Source organism: Danio rerio, chromosome 2 (assembly GCF_052040795.2).
Source record: "Danio rerio strain M-AB ecotype USA chromosome 2, GRCz13ab, whole genome shotgun sequence".
Classification (NCBI taxonomy): domain Eukaryota; kingdom Metazoa; phylum Chordata; class Actinopteri; order Cypriniformes; family Danionidae; genus Danio; species Danio rerio.
The window spans coordinates 23,790,977-23,818,252 of NC_141022.1; the positions used below are offsets into that span (position 1 = coordinate 23,790,977).

Sequence of the window (27,276 nt, forward strand, 5' to 3'; positions counted from 1 at the left end):
GAGTTATTAAAACTATTATGTTTAGAAATGTGTAAAACAAAATAATAATAAAATCTTCTCTCTGTTAAACAGAAATTGGGGGGGGGGGGGGGATAAACGGGCTAATAATTCATAGGAGCTAATAATTCTGACTTTAACTGTATATAATTCTGACATCATTTACCCACACTTCACTTGTTCAAAACCTATTTGACTTTCTTTCTTCTGTTGAGCTCAAAATAAGATATTTTGAAACATGTTGGTAGCTGGCGCCTATTGGATTGGTGCCACAAACCAGCATTCTTCAAAATATCTTCTTTCATGTTCAACAGAAGAAAGAAACATAAAGGTTTAAAACCACATGAGGGAGAATAAATGATGAGGCTATTGTCATTTCTGGGTGAACTAACCCTTTAAGACCAGAGAAAGCCATTGCTATGAGTGTGTAAAAGAGTATGTTATGTAGCTTCCAGAGGTTTTACAAGTAGCTGTCTTCTGTACCATTATTACATCGTGAGCCTTTCAAATATGTTATGTTTTGATTGCCTACATACATTGTGAACATTTATTCTTGTGTGACAGTAATAATTTAAAATAGATGTGAATTTGCATATTGCATCTTAATAGAAATGTTTCTTCCTTGCAGGATGCTTTCAATGCAAAAAAAATTTTCAAACCTTAAAATTCAATAAAATGAAAAGATATTGACATTGAATCGTATGACTGTATGACTAAATCAAAGCTGATGTCCAGAAAAGCTGCCATATGATTCATTCCTTGGCTATATGTTCCCGATGGCAGCGAGCAGTGAGATACAGAATGCTGAGTTTCCAAGCACAAAAATGGCAAGGACAGACAATCTAAACTTAGTATCCTGTGGAAGCAGAAAGAATGGCATTTGGTTAGAAAAAACAGTAAGTTCTTTTAGAGTTTTATAATTGTGCTGGTGAGTGTTTTGTGTTGATATCTGATTAAACTAATTTGTTTTGCTGTTAATATTAAAGGGTTAGTTCACCCAAAAATGAAAATTGTGCTATTAATTACTCACTACTAACCCCCTGAAACCTTCTTTCATCTTTGAAACACAAAATTAAAAGTACATCTAGGCAACTGATATAAGACTGAAGGGTTTAATTCTTTAAAACAACTGCCTTGATGAAATTTATCCCACTTTTTACATGGCTACTTGCCACAGCATGTATTAAATTAGACACAAAACTTTGTTCTGAGCCTTAATAGTTCACTCACTCTCCTTCAGCTTAGTCTCTGCTTTATCAGGGGTCACTGCAGCAGAATGCACAGTCAATTCCTCTGGCCTGTGTTTTACTGGCAGATGTCCTTACTGCAGCAAACCCACACACGTTCTTATTACAGTTTTTTACAATCGTTTGCCACAAATTTTAGAACTCTGGAGTCAATTTTCAAAACTCTAGACACAAAATTCACAACCTTTGCCAAAATTGCACATTTTTGCAAAACTCTTAACTCTTTTTTTAAATGCTTGGATACAATATACATAAGTCAAAGATACTGTGTTCACTGAACTAAGATCACCTTTTCAATATAACACAAACATCAAGTTGATCCTGTTTCAAATTGCAACTCAAACATTACATTTTAAATAAATGCGTATTCATTTACTGAACATGATGTTATTATTAACTGATACAAGCACTCTGATAAATAACTGTTGCATTACTCTTGATGCATGGAAACTGATGTACAATATTACATGTTTAGATTATAAAAGTTTCAGGATAGATCAAATGACATCAGTTACCACAAAAGATGACTCAACTGGACTACATTATCTATCTGATTGCATCTTTATTCATCCTTATTCTATATTTATGGTTTCTTTGTTTCATGTACCACTTTTACAGACAATGTTTTCATATTTGGCATCACTGTACTGTATGAAATGTATGTAAGAAAGCCCAATTACAGCAGACCAATGTCAGGCCTGGATTCACATTGACAGAAGGTTCTTTCCAAGATTTTTAAGTAGTGAAAACACCACTGTGATGTAGAGGAAAACCTGTGACCAAATCCACAAGACCAGACTGATGGAAACACAGATCCCAAAATAGAAATCTGATATATAGAAATATATGCAAATGACATATGTGACATAATAGTTCATATGAATTTTACATATATAAAAGATGTTATACATGTCAAAATATTGCCATTTTTTCAACTATTAGAATTACAAATATGTACATATATGTTTCGTAAATATATTATCTATTATGTTACATATATTTACCTCTACAAATATATCACCTATATTTGTATAGGTGTCCATAAGGCTGTATACAGACACACACACACACACACACACACACACACACACACACACGTATGATATGGTTGAAAAAATATCATTTTATATACATTTTATATTTTATTTACAGTATGTTGAATCCAATTGTAATTTGCATTTGTTGTCATATATCATGCCATATATCAGCTTTCTATATGGGGACGTGAATTGAGAAAAACATTACAGTAAACCTACATTATGATGAAATGAATAAAACTAGTTCAGTGTATCCACTGTCTGCTCCGTCCCCTCTACATTTAAGTATAAACCATAATGAAAGCTGCATCATTTATTTTAAACAGCAATATTTAATGATTGTTAAAGATTGTTTATTGAAACGATGTGCATCTTGTGTGCTGGTGATCTAAAGTTGTGTTCTTGTAGTATTTGTATGATAACACGATTATGTGAACCAATGATCCTGCAAATGCAAGACTTCTTTAAAGAAATGAATGCAGCATGCAGAGTTCTGAACACTTGAGAGTCGGTGTTAAAACTAGTGAGTGTTTAGAGTTTTGTGTCTAGAGTTTTGAAAATTGACATCTGAAATCTGGTTCTGAAATCTGTGGCAAAACAATTGAAAAAAACTGTAATACACTATAGCTAATTCATTTAGCCCAATTCACCTATACCACGTGTCTTTGCAGGGGCGGACTGGCCATCTGGCAATTCTGGCAAATGCCAGAAGGGCCGGACCATTTTTTAAATGTGGGCCGGTCACCTATTTTATTTATTTATTTTTTCATATGTATTGTTTTTTAAATGTTGGCAGCTTTTATCTTGTGCGAGATGTGAATATTATGATGATGATGGTGATAATGGTAGGAATAATAGTAAATGTTAAGCATTGGCCCAACTGGCAACAACCGGCTGGTTTCGAGATGGGCCGACCCAATCTGAGGCTACTCAGATGTAATCAAAATCTGGCAAGAATGTCAAACAAACAGTAAGTGCAAAAAAAAGAAAAAAAGAATATGGTCTCGAAAGGGGTCAGTGTAATGGTAGGTAGTGCTGTCGCCTCAGAGCAAGTAAGTCACTGGTTTGAGCCTTATCTGGGTCAGTTGGTGTTTCTGTGTGGAGTTTGCATGTTTGCGTGGATTTCCTTCTGGTTTCCTTCACAAGCCCAAACACATGCTATGGGTGAATTTGGTAGGCCAATTGTGAATTGGGTAACCCAGTATAATGGGTTGCAGCTTTGAGGGCATCCGCTGTGTAAAACATATGCTGGATAAGTTGCTGATTCCCAGATTAATAAAGGGACTAAGCCGAAAAGAAAATGAATGACATGATTGCATATATAAATGGGTTGCTTTTGTTCCAGTCACATACATTAAATGTTTAAATATCTCTTAAATAGGTACTGCTTATATAATTTTACCATCTGTACACCAATATAAGTAGTAAATGTGCGTGTCCTTGGGTGGGGCTGTGTCAATGTGGTAATGTGGGCTGGTGTGGCTACAGTGCCAGGGCTGATTTTTAGTCCCAGTCCGCCCCTGTGTCTTTGGATTTAATTAATTTGTGTTCTGAAGATGAATCCAGGCCTCGGGGTTTGAAACAACTTGATAGTGGGTAATTATTAACATACTGTAATTTGGGGGTGAACTAACCCTTTAATATTGATGTTTGTTATAATCTCCGCCTTTATGTTGGAGTACAGTGTGACTTACCCAGTTTACATTTTTTGCAAAGTCAGAGAGAACTGGAAATCTATCTTCATCGCCACTACCTGCTAGAACAGGAACTATTACTAAACATGTACCGTTACATTATTTTCATAAATATATTTAGGCTCTTCTTTTGCTATTATTTTTCAACTACAGGCAAAGGGAAAGTTAATCAAGTTTCAAATTAATCAGATGTAAATGAATGAATAACTCTTAAGTGTTAAACAAATGACATTAATTTAAAAGACACAGACACATGCTTTTAAATGTATTAAACATTAGTTATACAAACCTTTTCTAATAACACCATGCTTATGAAGTTGCAAAACCAGCTTTAACACAATTGTCCAAACCACAAAAGCAGAGAGAATCCCTGTGGTCCACGGATATGGCAGTAAAAGAGACTGTTGCTTTATTCCCAAGAATATGGAACCCACTGAAATCACAATTTAATGAAGTGACATTTTAAAAAGATTTATTTTTTAAATGTTTTGACTGCTGTATTACTAATATAAATGGTTATAAGCTTTTTAAGTGAACTTCACCAGCAATAATTTCAGCAGCATTTCCAACACCCCAGTGCAGCCAGTTGAATATCCACCTCCTGAAAGAATGAAATGCTTATCCTGAGAGTTATTGTAAGATATGCGAGCAGAAGTTGTACATTTAAATTCATCACCTTGGGGAGTCTGGAGCTGGTCTGAATGCAGCCATTAAAGGCTGACAGAAAGCCAGGATCATAACAGTGCAGCCCAGGTACGGATGAGCACCCGCTCTCTAAACAGAACGAGTGAGCTTATTGTTATTTTTAATGACAAAAACCTGTCTTTAACTGAATGGAAGTTGAAATTATGTAAAATATAAATATTAGGTTTTAAAGAATGCAATGAAATGATCATAGGCACTTAAAGCATTTAAAGCAACACAACATAAGCAAAAAGAAAATTAATATAAACACTGAAATACAAAAATATATATATAATATATTAAAATGAAAATATTAGCTATTATATAAAAGTGAAAAATATAATTAGAAGTCAATTCCCAGAACCAGAACATAAGCACAAATTAGACTACACCACACTAACACACATTGGCTGCGTTTTACCCCACTGTTAGCATGCATCCTAACCACTTTTCCTTGAGGGAATCCCCGCCACCACTTTAAAGTGTGTTTTACTTTGTCAACTGTACAAAAGAAGTTTACATGGACACCCTCAACGCTTGGATTTTTGACCAACAGCTAAATGTCCCAGAATGCAATGCGATTGTGATGTTGCAACATTGTAATTTGCCAGTGCTCAAGGGTTTAGGGGATTCCACTAAAATCCATTCAGATGTTGTGCCAGTAGTGTACACTTGTGTAACGTAATCAATGATGTACATCTGAGTCAACCAGAAACAGGGAAGCTAGCGAGTGAAGGGCATAAAAATTGGACTGGTGTGCAGCCATTATCTCTGATCAGCCAATTGGTCTGGAAAAAAAGATCTGTGGCCCTTTACTGGCAATGCGTGAAATTGCCATGTAAAGAATTTATTTTTAGTTTTATAAAATTTATAAAAATAGTTTTATAAATTTTATAATTTAGTTTTAGGGAAGCATTATATTTAATTGCAAATTAAAATAAAGGTTTTACTCACTGTGCTCCATTTTCCTCTGTAGATAAAGGGGACAATGAAGCCCACAGATGTGAGTAAAACTGTAAGGGACATCAACATTCTGTGGACCTGTAAACAGAGAAATTATTTGTATTAATTTTAAATATACAGCTATGGAAAGTGGAATGTGCACATTAATGAAAAGTATATTATTATTATTATTATTATTATTATTATACTACTACTAATAATAATAATATATTATTATTATTATTATTATTATTATTATTATTACTATTATTGAAGCATTATCATATTGTATTTAAAAACATGCTGAAATTAAACGTACCTGAAACCATATTTTTTGTCCAAACAGTGTTTGTTCAGGCCAGTCAGGTTTAAAATAGCCCGCCATTAAAGTCCCAGTGCTTCCTGCTAGCATCCAGGCAATCAGCATCAAAGCTCCTGCATTTAAATTTGAAAATTAAAGGATTTGAAGTTCTTCTTTTATTCTAATTTGTAAGTTACTTTGAATACTAGTTAATATAATGTAAATGCATGTATAAATGTAAGTTGAAGTGGGCCTTGTCAAGTATGGGTTTTACTCAAACTTGAAAATTGGTCTTCTGCGTTTAACCCATCCACGCACACATAGACATTTTGAGTGAAAGCAGCTACTTATTAGATCGCCTTGAGAACAATTAAAGCTCAAATGCCTTGCTCAAGCGCATTGAAAAAAAAGATTTTTGCTAAATTGTTGCAAACTATTTATACCGGTTAAATTTAAACATACATAGACAAGGCAAGGCAAGGCAAGTTTATTTATATAACACATTTCATACACAGTGGCAATTCAAAGTGCTTTACATAAACAAGAATAAAAAAAACAAGTAAAATAAAAATAAAAACAAATAATAAAAATGAGTAAAAACAAAAAACATATTACAACTTAATTTGCTTGTTTAAATTCAACCCAAATAAACAGTTTATATATTTTTTTAAATAGTCATCTTTGAATAATTTTTTTCTAGTGCGACTGGGTATTGACAATGGAATTGAACCTGCAATTCACCTGTCCAACTCACTGGCACCACAACTGCCCCTCTTGATGATGGTCTCAAACATTTTGCACAAATTTCTTGTGCCCCAAGATAATTTGATTAAAGCGACAAATTTAGGTGGATTGAACATGAAACAATTATGTTGTCTCTAAAAAACTCAAGAATTGTGTTGTTTTAGCTCATTTTAAACTAAATATCTTGAACAAGCGGCAAACGTATTTTTGAGTGTGTGTTGTGGTTTATCTAAATGCCAATTTTAAGTAGCTGTTTCTGAATGTGTGTCTGAATGTAGCGCTCAGAAAAAAAAGAAAAAAAGAAATATTATATAATATAATATATATATATATATACACTCAAAGCACTTTACACATTGGGAGGAATCTCCTCATCCACCACCAGTGTGCAGCATCCATTTGGATGACACGACGGGAGCCATATTGCTCCAGACAGCACACCACAGACCAGCATTTTGGTGGAGAGGAGACAGAGTAATGAAGCTAATTATGATCTGGGGGTGGTTAGGAGGCCATGATGGACAGAGGCATCTTGCATTTGCATTGGGCAAATTTGGCCAGGATGCCAAGGTTAAACCTCTACTCTTTTTTGAAGGACATCTTTTTAATGACCACAGAGAGTCAGTTCCTCAGTTTAACATCTCGTCCAAAAGATGGCACTCACTGAGCAGTATAAAGTCCCCTTCACCATACTGGGGCGTTAGGACTGTTGTAAACTTCTAAGAGCCCCAAAAAAAAAAAAAAAAAAACAGGCAGAACTTTCGGTTGTCTTCAAAGCACAATCCTTTTAATAAGAAGAACTCAGCGTGGCTGTGGCATCATCGAAAGATGCACAGCAAACACTATACATTTATACATTTTACAGACAGTGATTCATTTAGGTGGGGTCAGATGCAAATGAAGTGTTGTGGTCGGCAGGGTGAACTGCTTTTTCAGGCCTGGTCTCATCATGTTCTGGAGACCGAAACCGACTAACTAGCTGACCGAAAAGAGAAAACTAGTTACACAGCCATGCTGTGAAACTGACACTTTGCATTACTTTGGGATATTATATATATTACCACAGGACCCACACAGACCGCAGATGAGCACCCCCTGCTGGCCCCACTAACACCACTTCCAGCAGCAACCTAGCTTTCCCATGTGGTCTCCCATCTAGGTACTGACTGGCCAAAGCCCTTAGCTTAGCTTCAGTGGATGAACATATGAAAGTTGCAGAGAGCTAGCTGCTGGCATTTTAATTGGCAATTTAAATTGATAGACTAGTCATCAATTAGACTGAATGAATGGTTACATATCTGAAGTCTTTCTAATATGTCTATTTGACTAATAAAATTAGTCTGCAGCTACACAGCAAATTATGGGGACCCAAAACAACTCTATGGGTGTTAATTTCAACATTTTGAAAGTGTCTCATGGGGTCCACTCAAAACAAAGTTAAATCAACACTTTCAAAAGGGTTGGCACATTGACACCGAAGTAAGGGTTAATTTTAACTCTGGGCAGAGTTAAAAAAATGTAACTATATTTAACACCGCCTGGTGTAATATATTGTTATTTTATTCAACTCTCTTGAGTGTAAATATGGTAAAAAGGTCAAATAGACTGTAAATTACAAAAGAAAAAACATTTTATTTGAAAACATTCACCACTTCAACAATTCATTCAGTTTTTAAAATGCAACAATGTCAAATATGCTTTAAATGTTTTATTAGTACAGACAGTATCAACAAAATATGTATGACCAGTGCTCAAAAAGGCTGTTTCAGTCCTTTGGTCCAAACTTGATGTTTCATCAGAGCAATTTGAAAGTTCAATATATCGTCACTCATAGTTTACTTCTGAACTCATAGTTTTCTTCTGAAATTACATTTTAAACAACTTGGCGTGCAAATCTTTCACTTCTGGTGTTTTCTTGGTCCTCCATATCAAACAGAGCAGTTTAAATGAAGGTATAAATGCTGTAAACTTGTGTGAAAACAAACTGGAGCTAGGAAATCTCATCAAGCATGTCCTGTGAATGAAGTGCTTCCCAGCCACAGGATGACCTTTTTATCCATGGCGATGTAGTACCTGCTGATCGCTCGTCTGCTGGTTCCTGATGCACGCATATAGGGTGATGCTCATCTAAGAACTCTTCAAGACTCCAGCATGACTAAGAAAAATGTTTGAAAACAAATTGCAATCAAATTCTATGAAATATTTAAAAGAACATTTAAAGTAAATAAAACATTCAAGAAATCTAAACTCACCTTTTGAAAATCTTCATGATGATCCACAACTTGACTCTCCCAGCTGGTTAAGGTGACAGGATATGGAAAAGTAGAAAAAACACATATCACTGTTGGATCTCCAAAAACAATTAGGTTAACCACTATGACTACAACTGTAAAAACAGGCAGCTGTCTGTCCAGAATCCTGAATTTAACACAACACTTGGAGCAAAATTTAGAGGAGCTTAAAATCTTTTATATCATTTAGTGATGCTGACTTCCCCAAAATATTGGCCACAGTGTAAAAAATATTCATAAACTTCATAAACAACAGTTTTCTGTAAGCGTGTGCGTGCGTGCGTGTGTGTGTGTGTGTGTGTGTGCGTGTGTGTGCGTGTGTGTGCGTGTTTCTTTACCAGATTCAACTTGTTAGGCCCTTTCAGGTCCAGTATTGACGCCACCTTTCCTGGAGTCCAGCAGATGTTTCAGGTCCAAATATAATCTAAAATATTAGGATAAGCAGAAGAGGAAAAGTGCAAAGTAAAGAGCAAAACATTATTTAAGTAACAGTTCACCCACAATACAAAACTTATCACCTTCATGTCATTTGTTATTCTCTAATGCTCTAATACCCTCTCAGCTTATTGTGAAACAAATACAGAACTTTATCAAACATACCTTCATTATTATCACCACATATGACCAAGAAGGTGTGCTTGGTCATTTCACCAACTCTGGAAATACACCATCCGTCTCTAATCAGCCACCGTCACAGGGTCTTGTGTTATTGTATAGAGAACTGTGGCTGTTAAAAAAACAACAAGAAATTAGTATCTAACACATATGCATAACCTTCAGATAAAAAAAGAAATGAACATCACAAAGTATGCCTCACACTTTTTCAGATATCTTTTGATTCAGATGTTGATTATTGATAATAAATCTACAAATCAAACCTGTATCATCATTAGGCTGCTCAAATATGAATCAGTTGATTAATTTTACAGACAGGTGGCTGTTTAAAACGCACTAAATTGTCTTTAATAAAAAGGAAATGTTGTGTACAGTGCATGCTAAGTTTAGCCTATAGTTTTAAGCACAATATCATGCGGGAGAAAAAGCTTGACTAAGATGTTCCTGAAAACAGAAATAGCCTAACTAACTAACGTCAGACATCCCGAGTTGGGAAAAGTCATTTTCGGGGGATACAGAGTTGATTTGCGGGAGGTAGCGGGAGAGATGAGAACCTGAAGAGCAATGGGATGAGTTGCGCGCGACGTACCTAAAGAGCGGTGGGGGTGACTTGCGCGCGATGTACCTGAAGAGCTGGGAGGGATGCGGTGGAGAGGGGTGTGCAAAGTGTTTAATGACCGGGCGGGAGACGCGCGATTTCCGGGAGATTATCATTCATTTCCGGGCATCTACTTGGGCATCTGGAAGTCTCTGTGCATTTTTGGGATAACGTTAATGTTAGTCCCACAACTTCCGGGAGACTTCTGTAACCTTAAAAGTCTGAGAAAGTACAAACGCGGTCATTTAAAGACATTAATGTTAACATTCCGACTTTAATGGTTGTCAACGCTTAATATAATTCAAGTGTACGTTATCACGCGAGTCTATCAACTAAACGGTATACGTTAAGTTATGGACGGCCACGAATGAACCAGTTTAAAAGGGCCGCGGTGTTTAAAACAACCAAATTAACGTACACGAATAACAAACAATCATATGTTTTAGTCAGGAAGCCTTTTACAAGTAAGCATATGTTCATTTACTCACCAGATATGTTTTAGAAACTCTCCAGAGCTTATGGAAACCGTCCTGTGTTGCCGTTAGCATCTGGGCAGAGTAGGCTAAGGTTAGGCTGCTCCCCAGATAGCAGGCAGTAATCGGCCCGAGCTCGGCTGCCCTCCGGCGCCTCCGGCTCCGACTCGGCATCGGCGAGTGTTATCCGGGCCGAGTGCGGCCCGCAGCTCGCTCGCGCACATGCGGCTGTGATGCGGCTGTAAAGCACTGGCCCGATTCCGGTTAACCATATCCGGTCCGAGTCTGTCTGTAGAGTCCTGGCCGCTTAAGTTCTTATTTTATCTAGTAATCTGTTAGCTCCACGTTTAATGATAATTTGAGAAAATATTCATGGTACGATAGCAAAAAAAAAAAAAAGAATATTTAGTGTGGATGGTCGCAATGTTTAGACGCAAACAAAACAATATTATTTATAAATAGATTATACATGTCATCTAGAGAAAAACTATGTAAAATTCGCTCATTTTTGAGATAGCACGCTCCTGTGCTAACTGTTTTTTTTTTTTAAAGCAGAAGTTGGTTTCATAATAAACACATGCGTGACTAAACTCATGATCCAAACTCCAATCCAGACGGTGGCGGTAATGCTCCAACAAGCTGGTTGTCAACCACCATGGCACGAAGATCACAAGAAGAAAAGTTTGATTTTTCAAAGATTCCATGTGGATTCCGGTCAGAAAGGTAAGCTTTTTACTGCTTGTGTACTGTATAATTAGCGAATTTAGAGCTTAAAACATTTCCACGGTGTTTGGTTGCAACAGCGTTTAGTAATTTAAAACAGTTTGATACGAAATGTAACTTGCTTTAAGAAACACGACTGGAGCTAATGTATGCTAACGCTAACAGTTACAAACACGTCTGAAAGTTCCTGTTCCTTTTACACAATGTTAGATTGTAACGTGTGTAGTAACTGAAAACTATTTTAATTATTTTAAAGAAACATGAAACGAATTTGTGTGTATGCTAACTTTGCGTTAAAGAAAGTTTCTGTAGACGAATCCATTAACGCTAACATGGCAAAACGTGTTTTTTTCCTGATTTAACATTATAAAGTACCGTGGATGTTGAAAAAATCATTGTACAGGCGTATACTTATCCAACAGTATTAATTCTGTGATTATGTGTAAATAAAAACTAATCGTTTTGGATTAATAAAATATTATTGTTTATCTTGTTTATGCAGTTAGTCACGAAAAATGATCGAAACTCGACTGTTTACTATTCTCTTTAAATTATCCAAGAGAAATATATTACCATGCACTTTAATTCATATGTGTTAGCCTATGTGAATCAATTATATCTTTTGTTCAAGCTGTAATGGTCAGTTAATGTAAAACTGAACGTCTTAAAGCAGATTTTGATGTTTTTTTATGTTATTGACAGTGATAAATTCTGATTTAAATGAATGGGTAACAATATTTGTTGGTTAAGTCTTATTGTTCTTGTTTATCAAAGGTTAGTGAGATCATTATGCAGCACATCACGACCATAGAAGTCAATGGCACACTCTTTTGAACGTGAATAGGCATGTTATAGTTGTGTGCTAAAAGTCCATTATAAGCTGTAAACTGCTGATATATTTTCAACATAGATTGAGCTTTTCAGACGTTACATTACTAATTGCTTCACAAACAGCTGAAATGGTTTATTGTTATTGCCTATCATCATCAAACATTTTTCACAATGGTAGGTTAATCTTCATGGGTACAGAATAATGCATGTGCTTGACCATCTTACAAATCTATGTCTCAGATTCATAAGGCTGTCACTCTGCATGAATCTCCGAATAAATCTTGTGCAACCTTCTGTGTACTGATTATTTACACTATAGGTATTATATGCATTAATTAACTTTGATAGTATTTTAGGATTTGAACTTTCCTTTACGGGAGGTTAACAACAATGTGATGTTTCATTATAGATGCATATGAGGAAGCTCGACTCAAACATCCAACATCCAACCCAACTGTGATTTCTGACTGGTAGACAGATGAGGATGATGATCGCCTGTCATACATCTAAAGACAGAACAGGTTTGTTTGCAATTATTTTAAACACATACTGTCAACATTATGTCATTGATCTATTACAACCTGCGAGTTTTGCCCTGGCACTATACTAAAGTGATGTTTTGTTTTGTAAATGTATCTGATTAAGGGACAGTATAGACACATCTATACCGTGATGAAGAAAAATTACTTGGAACAAAGAGGCTGGATAAATGGCAGGTATGAAGATTTCAGAAATCAATGCAGCACCACAAGTACCATCACCATCAATGACTATGGCAGAAATCTTAAGACCACCATCAAGATGCACAGATACTGTACATTCCAGTACACTAGGCGTGTCCAAACTATGGCCCGGCTTTTTATAAATATCAATAGAATCTGGCCCGCTATACAAAAATGAACGTAATTCAATAAATACCCACCGGGTGTCACTATTACATGCATTCAATTAAGCAGCAGTTCTTGTTATGATCTATATATCTATCTATCTCTCTGTCTGTCTGTCTATCTATCTACACACAGTTGAAGTTTGAATTATTAGCCCCTCATTGATTTATTTTTCTTTTTTAAATATTTCCCAAATAATGTTTAACAGAGCAAGAACATTTTTACAGTATGTCTGATAATATTTTTTCTTTTGGAGAAAGACTTATGTTTTATTTCGGCTAGAATAAAAAGCGGTTTAAATTTTTTTATGAACCATTTTAAGGTCAAAATTATTAGCCCCTTAAGTCTTCAGAACAAACCATTGTTATAAAATAACTTGCCTAATTACCTTAACTTGACTAGTTAACTTGATTAACCTAGTTAAGCCTTTAAATGTCACTTTAAGCTGTATAGAAGTGTCTTAAAAATATCTAGTCAAATATTATTTACTGTCATCATGGCAAAGATAAAATAAATCAGTTATTAGAAATGAGTTACTAAAACTAATATGTTTAGAAATTTGTGGAAAAAAATGTTTAACTCTCCGTTAAACAGAAATTGGGGAAAAAATAAATGGTGGCTAATAATTTAGGGGGGCTAACAATTCTGACTTCAACTGTATATATATATATATATACACACACGTGTCTGTGTGATGTATGTAAAATTTGGCCCGCGACAACGTTTGTTTTTTTGCATCTGGCCCTCGACCCAAAAAGTTTGGACACTCCTGCAGTACACCTATGAACATTTACAGTCTTTGTTCTAGTGCAGTTTGAGATCAAGACAGAACTTATTGCATCTCGTGATGTCTTTGTAAGAATTGAAGACATCACTAAATTTGTTAAGGTTTAATGCAGCTAGAAAGTAAAGATCAACTAGAGAATATCAGCAGTGTCTAACCCACTGTTGTATTTACAGAAGTTGTATGAGAATAAGCTACAGGTTGATTTATACTTATCTGTTATTTTTCTTTTTTAGCACGACTGACTGAAGTTTTAAAATCATGTGACGTCATAAAGCAGCAGCTGGGCCTGATTCTCACAAAACCAAAACAGACGTGATAAAATTCCAGATGTAAACACATTTGACCTTCCTTTGGCCAATTTGATTTGGAAAAGCTTGAAAATCAACTAAAGGAGCAGCCTGAACAAATGAAGAAACTGGTAAGTTCAAGCTCTTGCTAATTTCAAAGTGTTTAAGGTTAATTTGTTTTTTTTTAATTGTTTTTTTTTTTTGCTTCGTAGGTAGCCTACTTTTTTCCTAATTTTTTCTTTTTTTTTACATTAGTACTTGTTCACTACTAATTATCTGTTTATCTTTTAATCACAGATGGAGTGAGGACAAATGTCCATACCACGCCACTGATAAAGAAGTGGAAAAATGCATTACAAGGTAGCTACAACTTGCCCCTGACAGGGATGGAGGAAGAAAGAAGAGAAAGCTAATGTGTCAAATGTCTACATCACTATTTTGTTTTATTTTTTAAACAACATTTTAAGTGTATTAGGATGTTCCCTGATACTTGAACAATTTGTTTCTTTCATTTGCATTTATATATATATATATATATATATATATATATATATATATATATATATATATATATATATATATATATATATATATATGTATATGTATGTATGTATATATATATATGTGTGTGTGTGTGTATATATGTATGTATGTGTGTGCGCCAAATTCTGAAGAAACATCTTGATACATTTTTAATAAACGTAATACAAATACAATTGTAAATATAAAATTGCACAAGACGTGTTGAAAGAAAATTGCTGTTTGTGCAATTGATTTTGTTCAAGTTTATTTAAAAATAAGTTTGACTTTATACTTCTGCAATTATATATATATATATATATTTGTTTGTTTATTATTATTTTAATGTTTTATTAAAAAATGTTTCAAGATTTTTCTTCAGAATTCTGCAGTACTTTTTACAAGTTTGACTTGTATATTTTACAGATTGTCATTGGTATTTTTAAGATGTTTCTTGCTATATCTTAAATTGGTTTCTATATTTAGGTTTATATAAAATTTAGCTGTTTTTTACAAATTTTTAATTCAAGTCTATTGGGAAAACAGGGTTGTTTTAAAAACATCTGTGTTTGTGTGTAATTTTTAGATTTTTTGTTTAAATCTTTCTGTGTGTCTTTATTGTGTTGTTTTATTGTTGTTTTTATATTGATATTCTTGTGCACTACAAAATTATGTATAAAATTTTAGTACTATTTTTTTCTTGCAATCAATAAACGTTTAACATTTATTTATTTTGTCATTTGTCTGATTATTTTCGTTACAGAATATGTATGCAGTTTGCACTTTATTCAAAGGTTAAACGCAGTGCTTACACTTTGTGTTTACATTATAGTCTGTGTTTGCTGTTATATAAATTCAAATGGTTGTAATACCAAAAGGTTTTATAAGGTGTATAAATACGGAGTCGCGCCAGCTCCGGGCCACAGCGCACATTACCCTCGCGCCGATTTCGGCGCGGATGCGCAGCGTCGGCTCGCTTACGGCCGCCGCATCTGGCCCGCTTGATTCGGGCCGGAATCGGGCAGTGAGTCCACAGGCATCCGGCCCGAGTCCGGCAGCCGAAGTTGGGCCGAGGGGTAAGTCTTCGGCAGGCGACAATCTAGCCGGAACTGGCCCGAGTGTATTTTGCTATCTGGGTCCGGGGATTCCCTCGCTAGTTTGCTTCGAATTAAAGGAGAAGTGTCGATTTTATTTTACAGATGGGTAACAACGCACAAAATGGCATTAAGCGTGACAGAAATGTGTTGAACATGTACATTTGATGTTTTTATGCACTATGTATGCGTGAGCATATATAAAAACATTCTTGAAAAGAAGTGAATAGTAATGCAGTTAAGCTAGATACACAAACGACCATGAATGAACCGCAGAAGATTAAAATTGTCACTCCATTCTAAAGTTATTAACTTAACAACATGTTTACAACTGTATTTCCTTAGAGAAAGTCAGTAAAATACCAACATTTAGGTAGTTTGACTCACCAGTTGCTGTTCTAAACCTCAGAGGGAAAATGGCGTCTGGAAAATTCTTCAGTGACTGGGGCTGCATGAATTCCCGGATGTTGGAAATAACACCACCAAGTGTAGAAACGATAACTCCTTGATTTCGCACTGAATAAAATCAATTCTAACTCTTATTATATTCATTTATCAAAATCTAACTCTTTAACGTCAACACTTTACTCTGAAATGCTTCAACACCGAGAATTTAACTCAGATGAATTTGCTGTGTATGGGACTACATCGAGATTTCTTGTCACTGAATTGAAATTCAAATTTGTTGATATGCATTTGTTCAATCAATCAACAATTAATCATTGGCTTTGCTATTTCAGACATTTTAGACAAAAACTGATGCTGCAATGCACAGTTGAAATCAGAATTTTTTTTCCTTTTTAAAAATTTTCCAAATGATGTTTAACAGAGCAAGGACATTTTCACAGTATGTCTGATAGTATTTTTTCTTCTGCAGAAAGTCTTATTTCTTTTATTTCGGGTAGAGTAAAAGCAGTTTTTATATTTTTTTAAACCATTTTTAGGTAAAAATTATTAGCCGCTTTTAGCTTTATTTGTTTTCAATAGTCTACAGAACAAACTATCATTATACAATAACTTGCCTAATTACCCTAACCTGCCTAATTAACCAAGATACATCTTTAAATGTCACTTTAAGCTGTATAGAAGTGTCTTGAAAAATATCTAGTCAAATATTATTTACTGTCATCATGACAAAGATAAAATACATCAGTTATTATAAATGAGTTATTAAAACTATTATGTTTAGAAATGTGTTGAAAAAATGTTCTCTTTGTCTTTATCTTCTCTTTCGTTAAACAGAAATTGTGGAAAAATAAACAGGGGCTAATAATTCAGGGGGTTTAATAATCCTGACTTCAATTGTATATAATCCTAAAATTAAAGTGTTTTGACATTTAAATTAATATAAACCTACAGGAGGAGACCTCTGAAACCAAAATCTGCAATTTTTTTTAATAGTAGAATAGTGGCAGATTAACTGATTTAACAGACTTTTATCAACAACAACTTCAGTACACGGTTCAAGTACACTATAGGGTGATAATTCATGAATTATCTATTGCAGAGTTTGAGCAGGCAACTTTTGATTCTTATAGTAAACTAAACTAGAACAAAAAAAATTACCATGGTATTTCATGAGAAGAGGAGAACGAGAGCCTGTCAGTATCACAGGAGGGCCGATAATGACCTGATGATGGGACGATATCAGTGGCTGCCGCGTGTGTCTGTGGATCATACCTGCAGCACAACAAAACACCACAATAAAACTGATGACTGATTGCACGTCAGGTCTATCATACCATAAAGGTGGGACATAAACCAAATCCTCCAACTGCTCCAATTGTTGGTCAATGTGTTTTTTTAAAAGTACTTGTTTCCTTGTAAAGGTTTAATTAAGACTTTATCTCTATCCCTCATGCACCCAGTGATCCTGTCATAAAATAAATGACAGGAAACAAGAGACTTGGGACGTAGCAGACACATGCTAATCAGTAAGGTCTGAAATCCGGATCTATTGAGTAACAGGCAGCGTGGAGGCCATAAACAATGTTGCATGCATGCTGGATCTGAAGAGACACGTTAACCAATTCCAAGAAAGTACAGCCCGTTTGGAAATTGCAGAAGGTTGTGATGACCAGAAACACAATCAGAAATTATTCATGTTGTAAATGTACTGTAGCTTTGGAAATAAGGCAAATCAGGGCATTCACTCTACATCTACTCTGCTACACAATGGTGTTCTTTCTATCTATCTATCTATCTATCTATCTATCTATCTATCTATCTATCTATCTATCTATCTATCTATCTATCTATCTATCTATCTATCTATCTATCTATCTATCTATCTATCTATCTATCTATCCATTCATCCATCCATCCATCCATCGTTTGTCTGTCTGTATCTGTCTATCAAGATGTATATATATATATATATATATATATATATATATATATATATATATATATATATATATATATATATATATATATATATATATAAGATGTAAAGAAATATTATTGTTTTCAAAAAAACTAATACAAATTACACAAATAAAATTAAAATGTTTTACATATTAATATTTTAATGTAATTAATGTGCAGTCACCATATTCTGCACTGCCGTGTGCTATGAAGAGGTAGTAGCTGTTGTTCAGACTGAAGCGCTCCGGGTCCTGTGGGGTGTAGATGGATCGGGAGAACTTGCACTGAATGACCCCATCTGAAACTCTCCAGCCTACATCCATCAGCACTGACTGCAGAGGAAGTGAACATCATAATCATTACATTTACAACTGACACTGCATAACAGTAGGACACGCTGTCATCCTGTTGGACTATAATGATTTTATGGGTTTAAAATTATGTTATGACAACATATTGCAATACTGAAAGGTGAAAAAGAATCATCATCACAAATATTTGAAGTGCTATCTTACCTGGGATGACACCTTTGGATATGTTCTGCCTGTAGTGTAAGCTGCTTCCACACTCACACGACCCCCGTCATATACACACAAATATACATCATCATCACCCTGGTGAAAAATAAAAAAAAATCATAAGGGTCACATTATAGTTTTTCTCAGTGGCTTTGGTGCATTTTTCACAACACTATTTACATTTGCACAACAGTTAATGCATTTCTCTAAACAATTAGTACAAACTGCAAAACCTAGTTGATAATCTGTAAAAGTGCGTCACTTGCTTAAAATGGATAGCTCATTCCCCAAAAGCAAGTATTCATGTCAATGAAAGTGTCAGTATGATCAAGATGAAAAGTCCTGACCCTATTGTTTATGAACAAGATAGTCAAATGGCTTTGTCATGTTTTCATTACGACAGTTTACATTTTTTGCAATGCAATAAAGTCAGATTTTGGTGACACGTCCTGAAAATGCTCATGACAGCACTATATACTATTTGCACAGCCATTTGAAAACTACAGTAAAGTTAGACATCACAGCATTAAGTGAGGTATCTGAGTACAATACACTGAATATGTATGGTTCACATTTTTACTGCAGTTGATCTTTGCAATTCTAATTTATTCACAGCATTGTGCAAAAGAATAAATACAGCCTTATGTACAACAAACATAGACTTCCTTTGGGTAGAGCTGTGAAAAACTGGAAACAATATTACAGTACATATTGCAACTGAACCAACACACATAGGTCTGTAAATCATTCATAAAATTAACGTTTTCAGGAAAGAAAAAAAATGTAAACATTTTTATAAAATTTACATTTACAGTCGCTTTGTGCATTTTTCACAACACTAATTACATTTGCACAACAGTTAATGCATTTCTCAAAACATTTAGTCATTCCACACATCATAGTAGCAGTTTCTCATTCCTTCCAACAAATTGCAAATGCTTTTGGACATGCATCAATTGCTTTCACTCAATTTTCTGTTATACTGTATGACTCTCTCTGTGTATAGCATTATCATTTGCTTATGTCATGTCAGTCAAAATCAACTAAACTTGTGAATGCTGAATAGTCATCACATACAAAACTAATAGTCCTCATTTCATTACTTGAGTCACGGTAATGTAACACAAATATGCCTAAAGGTCTAGAAATATCTAAAATGTCACACAGCAGTTTTCTACATTATAGTTGATTTAGTTTAATTTAAGCAAAATTTCATTCAACAAAGGTCTATAAAAGACTGTAAAATAGTTGTCCTTTTAAATATTTCAACTTTGCTATATTTGAAACCAGTATGTACACCCAATTTTTAAAATAATTTTAAATCATTTAAATTTAAGTATGATCACATACTCTTGTATATATTGAAATAAGCACAGAATATAATACATGTTTTCTAATGGTTCAGTCAAAATGCAAGTTTTGAAGTTAAAAAACAGCTGATTATTTTAATAAAGAAGACCTATTGTATAAATTATTAACAGCACAACAATACAGAATATAGAACTTTTTAAGGGGGTGATTAATGTCTAATGACAGAAGTACTCTCACTGTCTCAGTAGTCATTTTCTGACATTTTCTTCCTGTATTAACATCATGTGTGTGTGTGTGTGTGTGTAACATTATAATCACATTTAATTTCACTCAAAACCTCACATTTGTGTTATTAATTATTTTAAATTGAATTATTTCAATTATATATATACATATATATTATATTATATATTTAAAATGAATTTTTCTTGATGTCATGTTTCTACAGTAAAGAAGCAATCTGAGAACAGTAAAACCCAATAAATAAAGAAAAATCAAACCAACTGAGTACTGTAAAACCCAATAAATTAAGGCAACTCAAACCATTTAAGTAAATTAGTTGCTGCAAACCAGTTTTTATGTATTTAATGAACCCATTATCATGAGTTCAAAACTCTTCACAAATGATTAGAATTAACTTTCAGTAAATTTTGAGTTCACTTCACTCATTTCATTTGATAAAGTTAACTTTTACAGTGCAGTTAAACTTTATTGTTGCATGTGGGGTTTATTCATGGCACCAACGATTCCTCAGATGTGTTTTATATACGTGTTATGTTGTTATTTTGGATTTGTCAAATCTATTACATTGCAAAAAAATAAAATAAATAATAATTAAAAAATAATAATAATAATATTGTTGGCGTAATCATATGCGATTTATTTAAAAATAGTAATTTGAAGCATGTGTGGCAGAAGAGAGTGCAATCAATGCTGAGATTGTTGAAGAAGGTCATGTTTACTCTTTTCTTAATTAGTTTTTTATTCATTCGAGTAATGAAGAGTAATACAGTATATCTCTTTTCCATCTATTACACTGCACAAAATGTTTTTACTTTGATTTTATGTCTTCTTTCTAGTCCGAAAATCAAAGAAAAAAAATATCTTAAACGAAGAAACATTTTCTAGACAAGCAAAAAATATTAATAAATATATTTATAAAAAATTAAATTTTCTTAAAACAAGCAAAATAATCTGCCAATGTGGTTAGCAAAGTAATATTACGTCAAAACAAAAAGCATGATTACTTTGCACACCTTATTGGCAGATTATTTTATATAATATATATCATGTACAAAACAGTAAATACAGTTGTAGATATTGTCATGACATTCAACTTTTTGTTATGCTTACCATCCATTTATCACTAGACAGAGCGAAGGAGACATATCCCTGTGCAGGTCCACTGAGCTCAAATGAAACCGTCTGCCCCGAAGTAGAATAAGCGAGGTAAAAGCAGTTTGTGTCTACAGAAGGGTTACAGCCGACAGGGTCAAGGAGACAAGTCTTCTGCCTGCCACATCCATCTGAGCTGAACTGTAAGAGAAGCACTTATAAATAAATGGCAGCTTGTGAAAGATAGGTAGTTTGTATTTTGGCACATACTGGCTGAGGTATTATAGAGGTGATGGAAGAGTGTGTAGACATGACAGTGGTGGACTGAGGTGGAGCAGGAGTCGCATCACCATGAGTTATCACAGGACCACGAAGTTTGAGCCAGAAAACTTTGTAGTGAGCAAGAACTGTGGCGCTTAAAGGGAAAATACAAACAGAAAGGCATATTATTAGTTTGAAAAAAGCCTATGTGCATCCAGTAAAACATTTTGATGGTTTCAGTATTGAAAGACTCACAGAAACTGAACAGCAAGAGGAGAATTGGATGGAGCTTTCCAGATCACCTCAATTTCTCTCTTTTTGACATCACTTGTGTGACTAACAGCAGAACCCTATGAAGATCAAGTTAATAGCACATGAAACATTTTTTATTATTTATATTTTATATATAAAAGCCAATTTCCTCTTTAGTATTTGCACTCAGTATCAGGTCCTTTCCATATACTATTATCAGATACATCTTTTGATTTGATGCAGTATGAGTAAATGTTGAAATTCATTTGAATTATTAAATCCTTTATAAATATTGCCCATTGTCAATTCATGCACTGTAAAATATAGTTGCTGCCCTAAATTTTCAGCTACTTTAAATTTAACTTTAATGGTCATTTCAACACACACTACATTACATTTATTTTAAACAAAAAGTTAAACTTCTTTAAACAAAAATGAAATCATGTTTTGCATTGCAAAAAACATTTTAATTAAGTTAAGTTCAATTAAAACAAAAACAAATGTTGTCACGACATATTAATCCCATAATTTGCACAGTGTTTTAGCTATTATGCTTTAATAGAACTGGAATGGAAAGTGTTACCAATATTTTTTTTGTGAAACATTTTTATATCTGATGTTTATTTTGATATTTTTCAAATTTGTACATATATAGTGCTTGGCATATATGAGTACATCTCTCACAAATGTCTCATTGAGATTTTATAGGAAGCTTTACAATATTATGTTGTGCATGATATGCAGTAGATTAGTCAGTACTAAAGCCAAACGTGGAGCAAAAATCCAAAAACTAGTAGCTCAAGTTTATATGTTTGGGAAAATATTAAATAAAAATATTAAAAACACCAAAAATCAAGAGTAATAAAAATATATTAAAAAATGTTTAGATTTTGTAGTTTGTAATTTTCATTGCAATATTTGACATTTGTCATCTTATTTGGTTACTAAATATTATTTAAATAAATATATCAATTAATAAGTCTGTTTTGTTCAAACGCACCAAAATACCACTGAGAAATGTATTTATGAAAATTAATTTTCAAAATGGGGTGCATTCATTTATGCTTAGCACTGTATATACAGTTGAAGTCAGAATTATTACCCCAAGTTATTGTATAACGATAGTTTGTTCTGTAGACTATCAAAAAATATATATAGCTTAAAGGAGATAATAATATTGAACTTAAAATGATTTTTTTTTTAATAAAACTGCTTTTATTCAAGCCAAAATTAAACAAATAAGACTTTCTTAAGAAGAAAGTAATAGTATCCGACATACTGTGAAAATTTCCTTAAACATCAAGTTAGAAATATTTAAATAGGAAAAAAATGTAAAGGGTGGCTAATAGTTCTGACTTTAACTGTATTTATTTATACAGTATAACAATTAATGCATATGAGTGTTTACAGCACCTCTATACCGTTGCATGTCAATCGCTGAGAAATCTTCAGATCGACCAATGTGAAAGATCCGATAGCTAATCCATCAAGGTTAGTGGCATCTCTGGCCTGAATTAGAAAGCCCTCAAAAGGCTCACTTCCAGAGAGAGTGACTATAGAAAATGATGTATCAATAAATAAAGACAATTGGCAAAGGGTAGCAAAACCATATTTCAGTAACAAATGACAAAATTACCTCTGATGTTGTCCCCTGGGCTGAATTTACTGGCATTCACAGTCAGTGTGTATGGACTGGCTGTTGTGTTGGGCTGGCTGTGATGTTCTGGCATCATGCTTTCACAAGCTTTCTGCACCTTTCCATTTTTGTACCCATTTATAACAGTAAAACATAAAGCCGCAAGAATCACCAGAGCTGTTTGTAGGGTACACATTTCCAGCAAAAGTAAGGCAATGTGGAGAGATCCTGAAAATGACATTGATTTGAGTCCTTGATCATCACTAAAAAATGTAATTGCATTTAGTAATACTTTTTACATTTAGCAACTGATTTATTTTAATATTTCTTTTAAATGCACCACCGTTGAACTATAGGTACTGGTATTGATTTTTCCATTAAGAGAAGTTAAAATTCATGAAAACATTTCCATTCTACAAAATTGAAAAAAGGGGATCTATACATTATTATAATATTTTCACTCTATGAATAAATAATGTTCTTTTAACAATTGTTCACTGAAAGAATATTTGATGATGCACAAAAATATATATTTTATGGCATTCTTTTTTTTCTTTTTTTTTTTGGAGGAGGAAAGATGGGGTTGGCTTATGTTTGTACATTTTTAATAGGCTAGACATATTTCTAACCAATTTACTATAGTCTACATTGCACCAGTGTTTCTTAACCATGTTCTTGTAGGACCAACGACACTACATGTTTTGGATGTCTCCTTTGTCTGTCACACCTATTACAGGTCTTTCAGTCTTTGTTAATGAGCTGATGAACAGAATCAGGTGTGTTTGGCTAAGGAAGGAGACATGGAAAATATGCAGAGCTGGTGGTCCTCCATGAACGTGGTTGAGAAACACTGTATTACATCATCTATTGTTTAACAAACAAAACAATGTGTAAGAGCAACTCCATGCAAATTTCAACCTTGACATGAAAAAAAAAATATGTTTTCGTCAAAATATCCATTTCTGCATTTGTTTGTCTAAGCAAGTATTTAACGGTGCTTTAAAAATACTCAAAAATGTCTCTATTAATGTTTTCAAACTATTATATTTGATTTACCAAAATCAAGCAAGTGCCAGTTTCACAAATGTAACATCCATATAAGAGATGTTGCATGCATAACGAAACTTTTTCCAGAAAATGTAAAATAAAATTACATCTATTGTTTTTGTTCTATATTGTGCCAACTCTTATCCTTTTGATTAGCATGGTGTTTTGGGGTTGTGCAGTTTAATTCATACAATTTCTACAAAATATATGGCTTATTTTTTTCGTTGGATCCATAAAGCATTTTATTTTCATTCATCTTCTTCTTCTTCGGCTTAGTCCCTTTATTAATCTGGGGTCGCCACAGCGGAATGAACCGCCAACTTATCCAGCACTTGTTTTACGCACCAGATACCCTACCAGCTGCAACACATCTCTGGGAAACATCCATACACACTCATACCCATTTCACCTGTACAGCATGTCTTTGGACTGTGGGGGAAACCGGAGCACCCGGAGGAAACCCACGAAAATGCCAACTGACCCAGCCGAGGCTCAAACCAGCCACCTTCTTGCTGTGAGGCAACAACACTACCTACTACGCCACTGCATCGCCCCGCATTTTATTTTCCTCATTTATTTTTATATAAAAAAATGTTTATAGATTGATATTTTTTCTGATCTCTGTGGTCAGTTGTTTTGGAAAATATAAACAGATGTCCCAGTACAATGTAATACCTTCTCTGTGAATTTATGTTTTGAGATTTTACTGCAAATGTCACATCCATAATGCTGGAATTGCTTGTATCGTCTCTTTTAATGTACATATTATAATAGCAAAGTCAATGAAGGTTTAAGAAATTCAAAATAAAGCCCTGCTCTTACCTTGTCAGCAACCTGTCTGCTCAGGTAATGCTGCAAGATAATAATTTATAGTGTATGTGAATGGGCGGATCATGACACGTTTGAAGACTGAAAGCCTTCCACCACACGATGGAGACAAATTCTGAAACAGTCTAGGAAGTTTGTTTTGTTTTCATACACACAGTGGGTTGTTCAAATAACATAGCACGAGAAGTGAAAATTTCAACGTTTAATCACCTAATTTTCATAATCATACACTGACTACCTAAAAATATTTCATGAAAATTGGTGCCTCGTATTAGTGTATTTACGGTAGGGGGAAGCGAATTACAGACGTGCACAAACACACACGCCTCCTTCATACTGGTCAGCGACAGGAACGTCCTTACAAAGCCGAAAACAGGAGAAATATACCGGTGTGTTTTAACCCTCGTACTTTTCAACACTGTAGTGTCGTGCAAAAATGATCGAATTGTTTATATCCGCTGAGATTCCGGACTGTCGTGCACCAGAAGAGGTCATTATGCATGCACTAATGTGTGTCGGCTTGCTGACCTATTCATTTAAAATAGCCTAGCTTGGCCTTTATGGGCTAGATTCTTAACCTCGAGTAGTCTGAGCTAGAGGATACTTTTTTGGCCGCGACTTTAAATACCAGTCATGTTTACTAGTGATGATGAGATGTCCGACTCATTTTCGACAGGCGGTTCTTTTGAACTGTTTGTTTTATAGGAATCGATTCAATTATTCATTTTAGCTCTTGGTGTAAGTACTGCATAAGTGCTGTAGTGTAGACAACTGTTACTATGGATGTTTAAATTAAGTGTGTCAGTGAAGTGATTCAGTTTGTTGCAGATATGATTTGCCTAAACAGTCTGTTTCAGCGAATACTCAAATTTACAAAATAAACTGCTTATCTTGCAACTGAATGTAGTTTATTTATGAATTTCGACTCTGAAAATAGCCTAACATAGGCGAATTGTTTATTAAGTGTCAGTGTTCTCTGCGCATAACGACTCATTTCACAAGGAACTGGTTGAAGCAAATGAAGTGATTCGACTCGTATGAACGATTTGTTCATGAATCGGACAGCGCAAAAACTAGCAGTGGTCATGGTGCATTGACCGTAGAAAGCATACATACGTACGGATACTAACCTTGATAATTTTGAGGTATATTTATTTAAATCTATCTGGTAGTTTGGCGTTGTTTTGCTCACTTGTTGTGCTATGGTTTGTGGCTGTTGCATTCACTGTATCATGTTGCAATCATTTATTTTTGTACAGGAAGCTGTTGCAACTCAAGATTCAGAAGCTGTAAGGCTTCTGTTCATTTAAATTAAATGCCATCTTTTGTAAAAGGTGTATTTTTTCACTTTGCTTAATTTTCAGTGGAGGGGGTCCTGATGATTTTTTGCTCTCCGTTGTATTAAGGACGTGCTAAAATAAGGAGGGCATCATGACAGCTAAACAAACAAGAGTGATGGTCCTCAATGACATGGAGAAACTCGACAGGACTCTCTTCCGTCTGGACCAAGGCAAGTATTTCATCATATTTTGACCCAGTACGTTGTCCTGACAGTGTGTTGTTGTGTGATATTTTATGACCAGTCGTTTACGTGCGGAACGTTTGTGGTTATTTATAGATGCTATGGGGCTCACAGGAGCCAACTTTGTTGAATATCTTTATATCCATTCATGCACTAATAAATAGCAGAAGAGATTGGCACTGAATAATGTGATGACATTGCCCCTGCTTGCTGATAATGAATGGAATTCATGGAATAAGCAAATTAATTTTGTTTGTATTTTGTTTTGTAGAAGTCTTTGTCTCATATTATAAAGTATTCATATCCTCAGATGCTTTTAATCAACCAAAAGAGGTGAATAAACTTTGTCTAATTACTCATTTGAAGAGAAAAAAGTTTAGTCTAGTGGAAAATGCTTTGCTTCTGTAATCTAGTCAATGTTATATATATATATATATATATATATATA

At 34.2% G+C, this 27,276-nt stretch overlaps 2 protein-coding genes and 2 long non-coding RNA genes across 20 annotated transcripts in view; 2 read left to right on the forward strand and 2 right to left on the reverse strand.

Moving 5' to 3' along the window:
• Nucleotides 1-9: 9 nt before the first annotated feature.
• On the reverse strand, nucleotides 10-25,718 carry frrs1a (ferric-chelate reductase 1a). Of its 4 annotated transcripts, none has more exons than XM_087240688.1 (16): nucleotides 25,301-25,718; nucleotides 23,432-23,659; nucleotides 23,209-23,348; nucleotides 21,799-21,893; nucleotides 21,553-21,697; nucleotides 21,301-21,483; nucleotides 18,634-18,732; nucleotides 18,303-18,450; nucleotides 17,318-17,431; nucleotides 5,921-6,036; nucleotides 5,614-5,700; nucleotides 4,652-4,749; nucleotides 4,518-4,576; nucleotides 4,265-4,408; nucleotides 3,976-4,034; nucleotides 10-853 (listed from the first exon to the last, which is right to left on the reverse strand). In XM_087240688.1, exons 2-16 carry the CDS (start codon nucleotides 23,625-23,627, stop codon nucleotides 761-763), a joined length of 1,776 nt encoding a protein of 591 aa, XP_087096814.1. In that variant the 5' UTR covers nucleotides 23,628-23,659; nucleotides 25,301-25,718; the 3' UTR covers nucleotides 10-760. The 4 variants fall into 4 exon arrangements, with proteins under 4 accessions (XP_087096814.1, XP_087096815.1, XP_087096817.1 ...); XM_087240689.1 differs by having other exon boundaries at nucleotides 3,976-4,037; XM_087240691.1 differs by lacking the exons at nucleotides 10-853; nucleotides 3,976-4,034; nucleotides 4,265-4,408; ... (2 more) ...; nucleotides 5,614-5,700; nucleotides 5,921-6,036 and adding an exon at nucleotides 12,552-12,683.
• Nucleotides 8,259-10,866, reverse strand: LOC147846318 (uncharacterized). Its single transcript, XR_015478424.2, has 5 exons — nucleotides 10,639-10,866; nucleotides 9,538-9,664; nucleotides 9,276-9,361; nucleotides 8,899-8,941; nucleotides 8,259-8,801 (listed from the first exon to the last, which is right to left on the reverse strand). It is a non-coding gene; the product is annotated as an uncharacterized LOC147846318 (long non-coding RNA).
• LOC147846319 (uncharacterized) lies at nucleotides 11,317-15,384 on the forward strand. Its single transcript, XR_015478423.1, has 6 exons — nucleotides 11,317-11,346; nucleotides 12,587-12,698; nucleotides 12,823-12,893; nucleotides 14,085-14,269; nucleotides 14,436-14,639; nucleotides 15,028-15,384. It is a non-coding gene; the product is annotated as an uncharacterized LOC147846319 (long non-coding RNA).
• Nucleotides 25,636-27,276, forward strand: part of agla (amylo-alpha-1,6-glucosidase and 4-alpha-glucanotransferase a) — a 54,313-nt gene continuing 52,672 nt past the window's right edge. For 2 of the 14 annotated variants that reach the window (XM_087239859.1, XM_087239852.1), the window contains exons 1-2: nucleotides 25,636-26,451; nucleotides 26,671-26,816. In XM_087239859.1, coding sequence (XP_087095985.1) covers nucleotides 26,738-26,816 — 79 coding nt within the window. In that variant the 5' untranslated portion in view covers nucleotides 25,636-26,451; nucleotides 26,671-26,737. 14 annotated transcript variants of the gene reach the window in all.

Coding starts and splice junctions, on each gene's coding strand:
- frrs1a (XM_087240689.1), bottom strand. CDS start 23,627: ATGTGTACCCTACAAACAGCTCTGGTGATTCTTGCGGCTTTATGTTTT. Junction 5,701..5,920: donor GACAAAAAATATGGTTTCAG/GTACGTTTAATT, acceptor CTCTGTTTACAG/GTCCACAGAATGTTGATGTC. Junction 4,577..4,651: donor CCAGCTCCAGACTCCCCAAG/GTGATGAATTTA, acceptor TCATTCTTTCAG/GAGGTGGATATTCAACTGGC.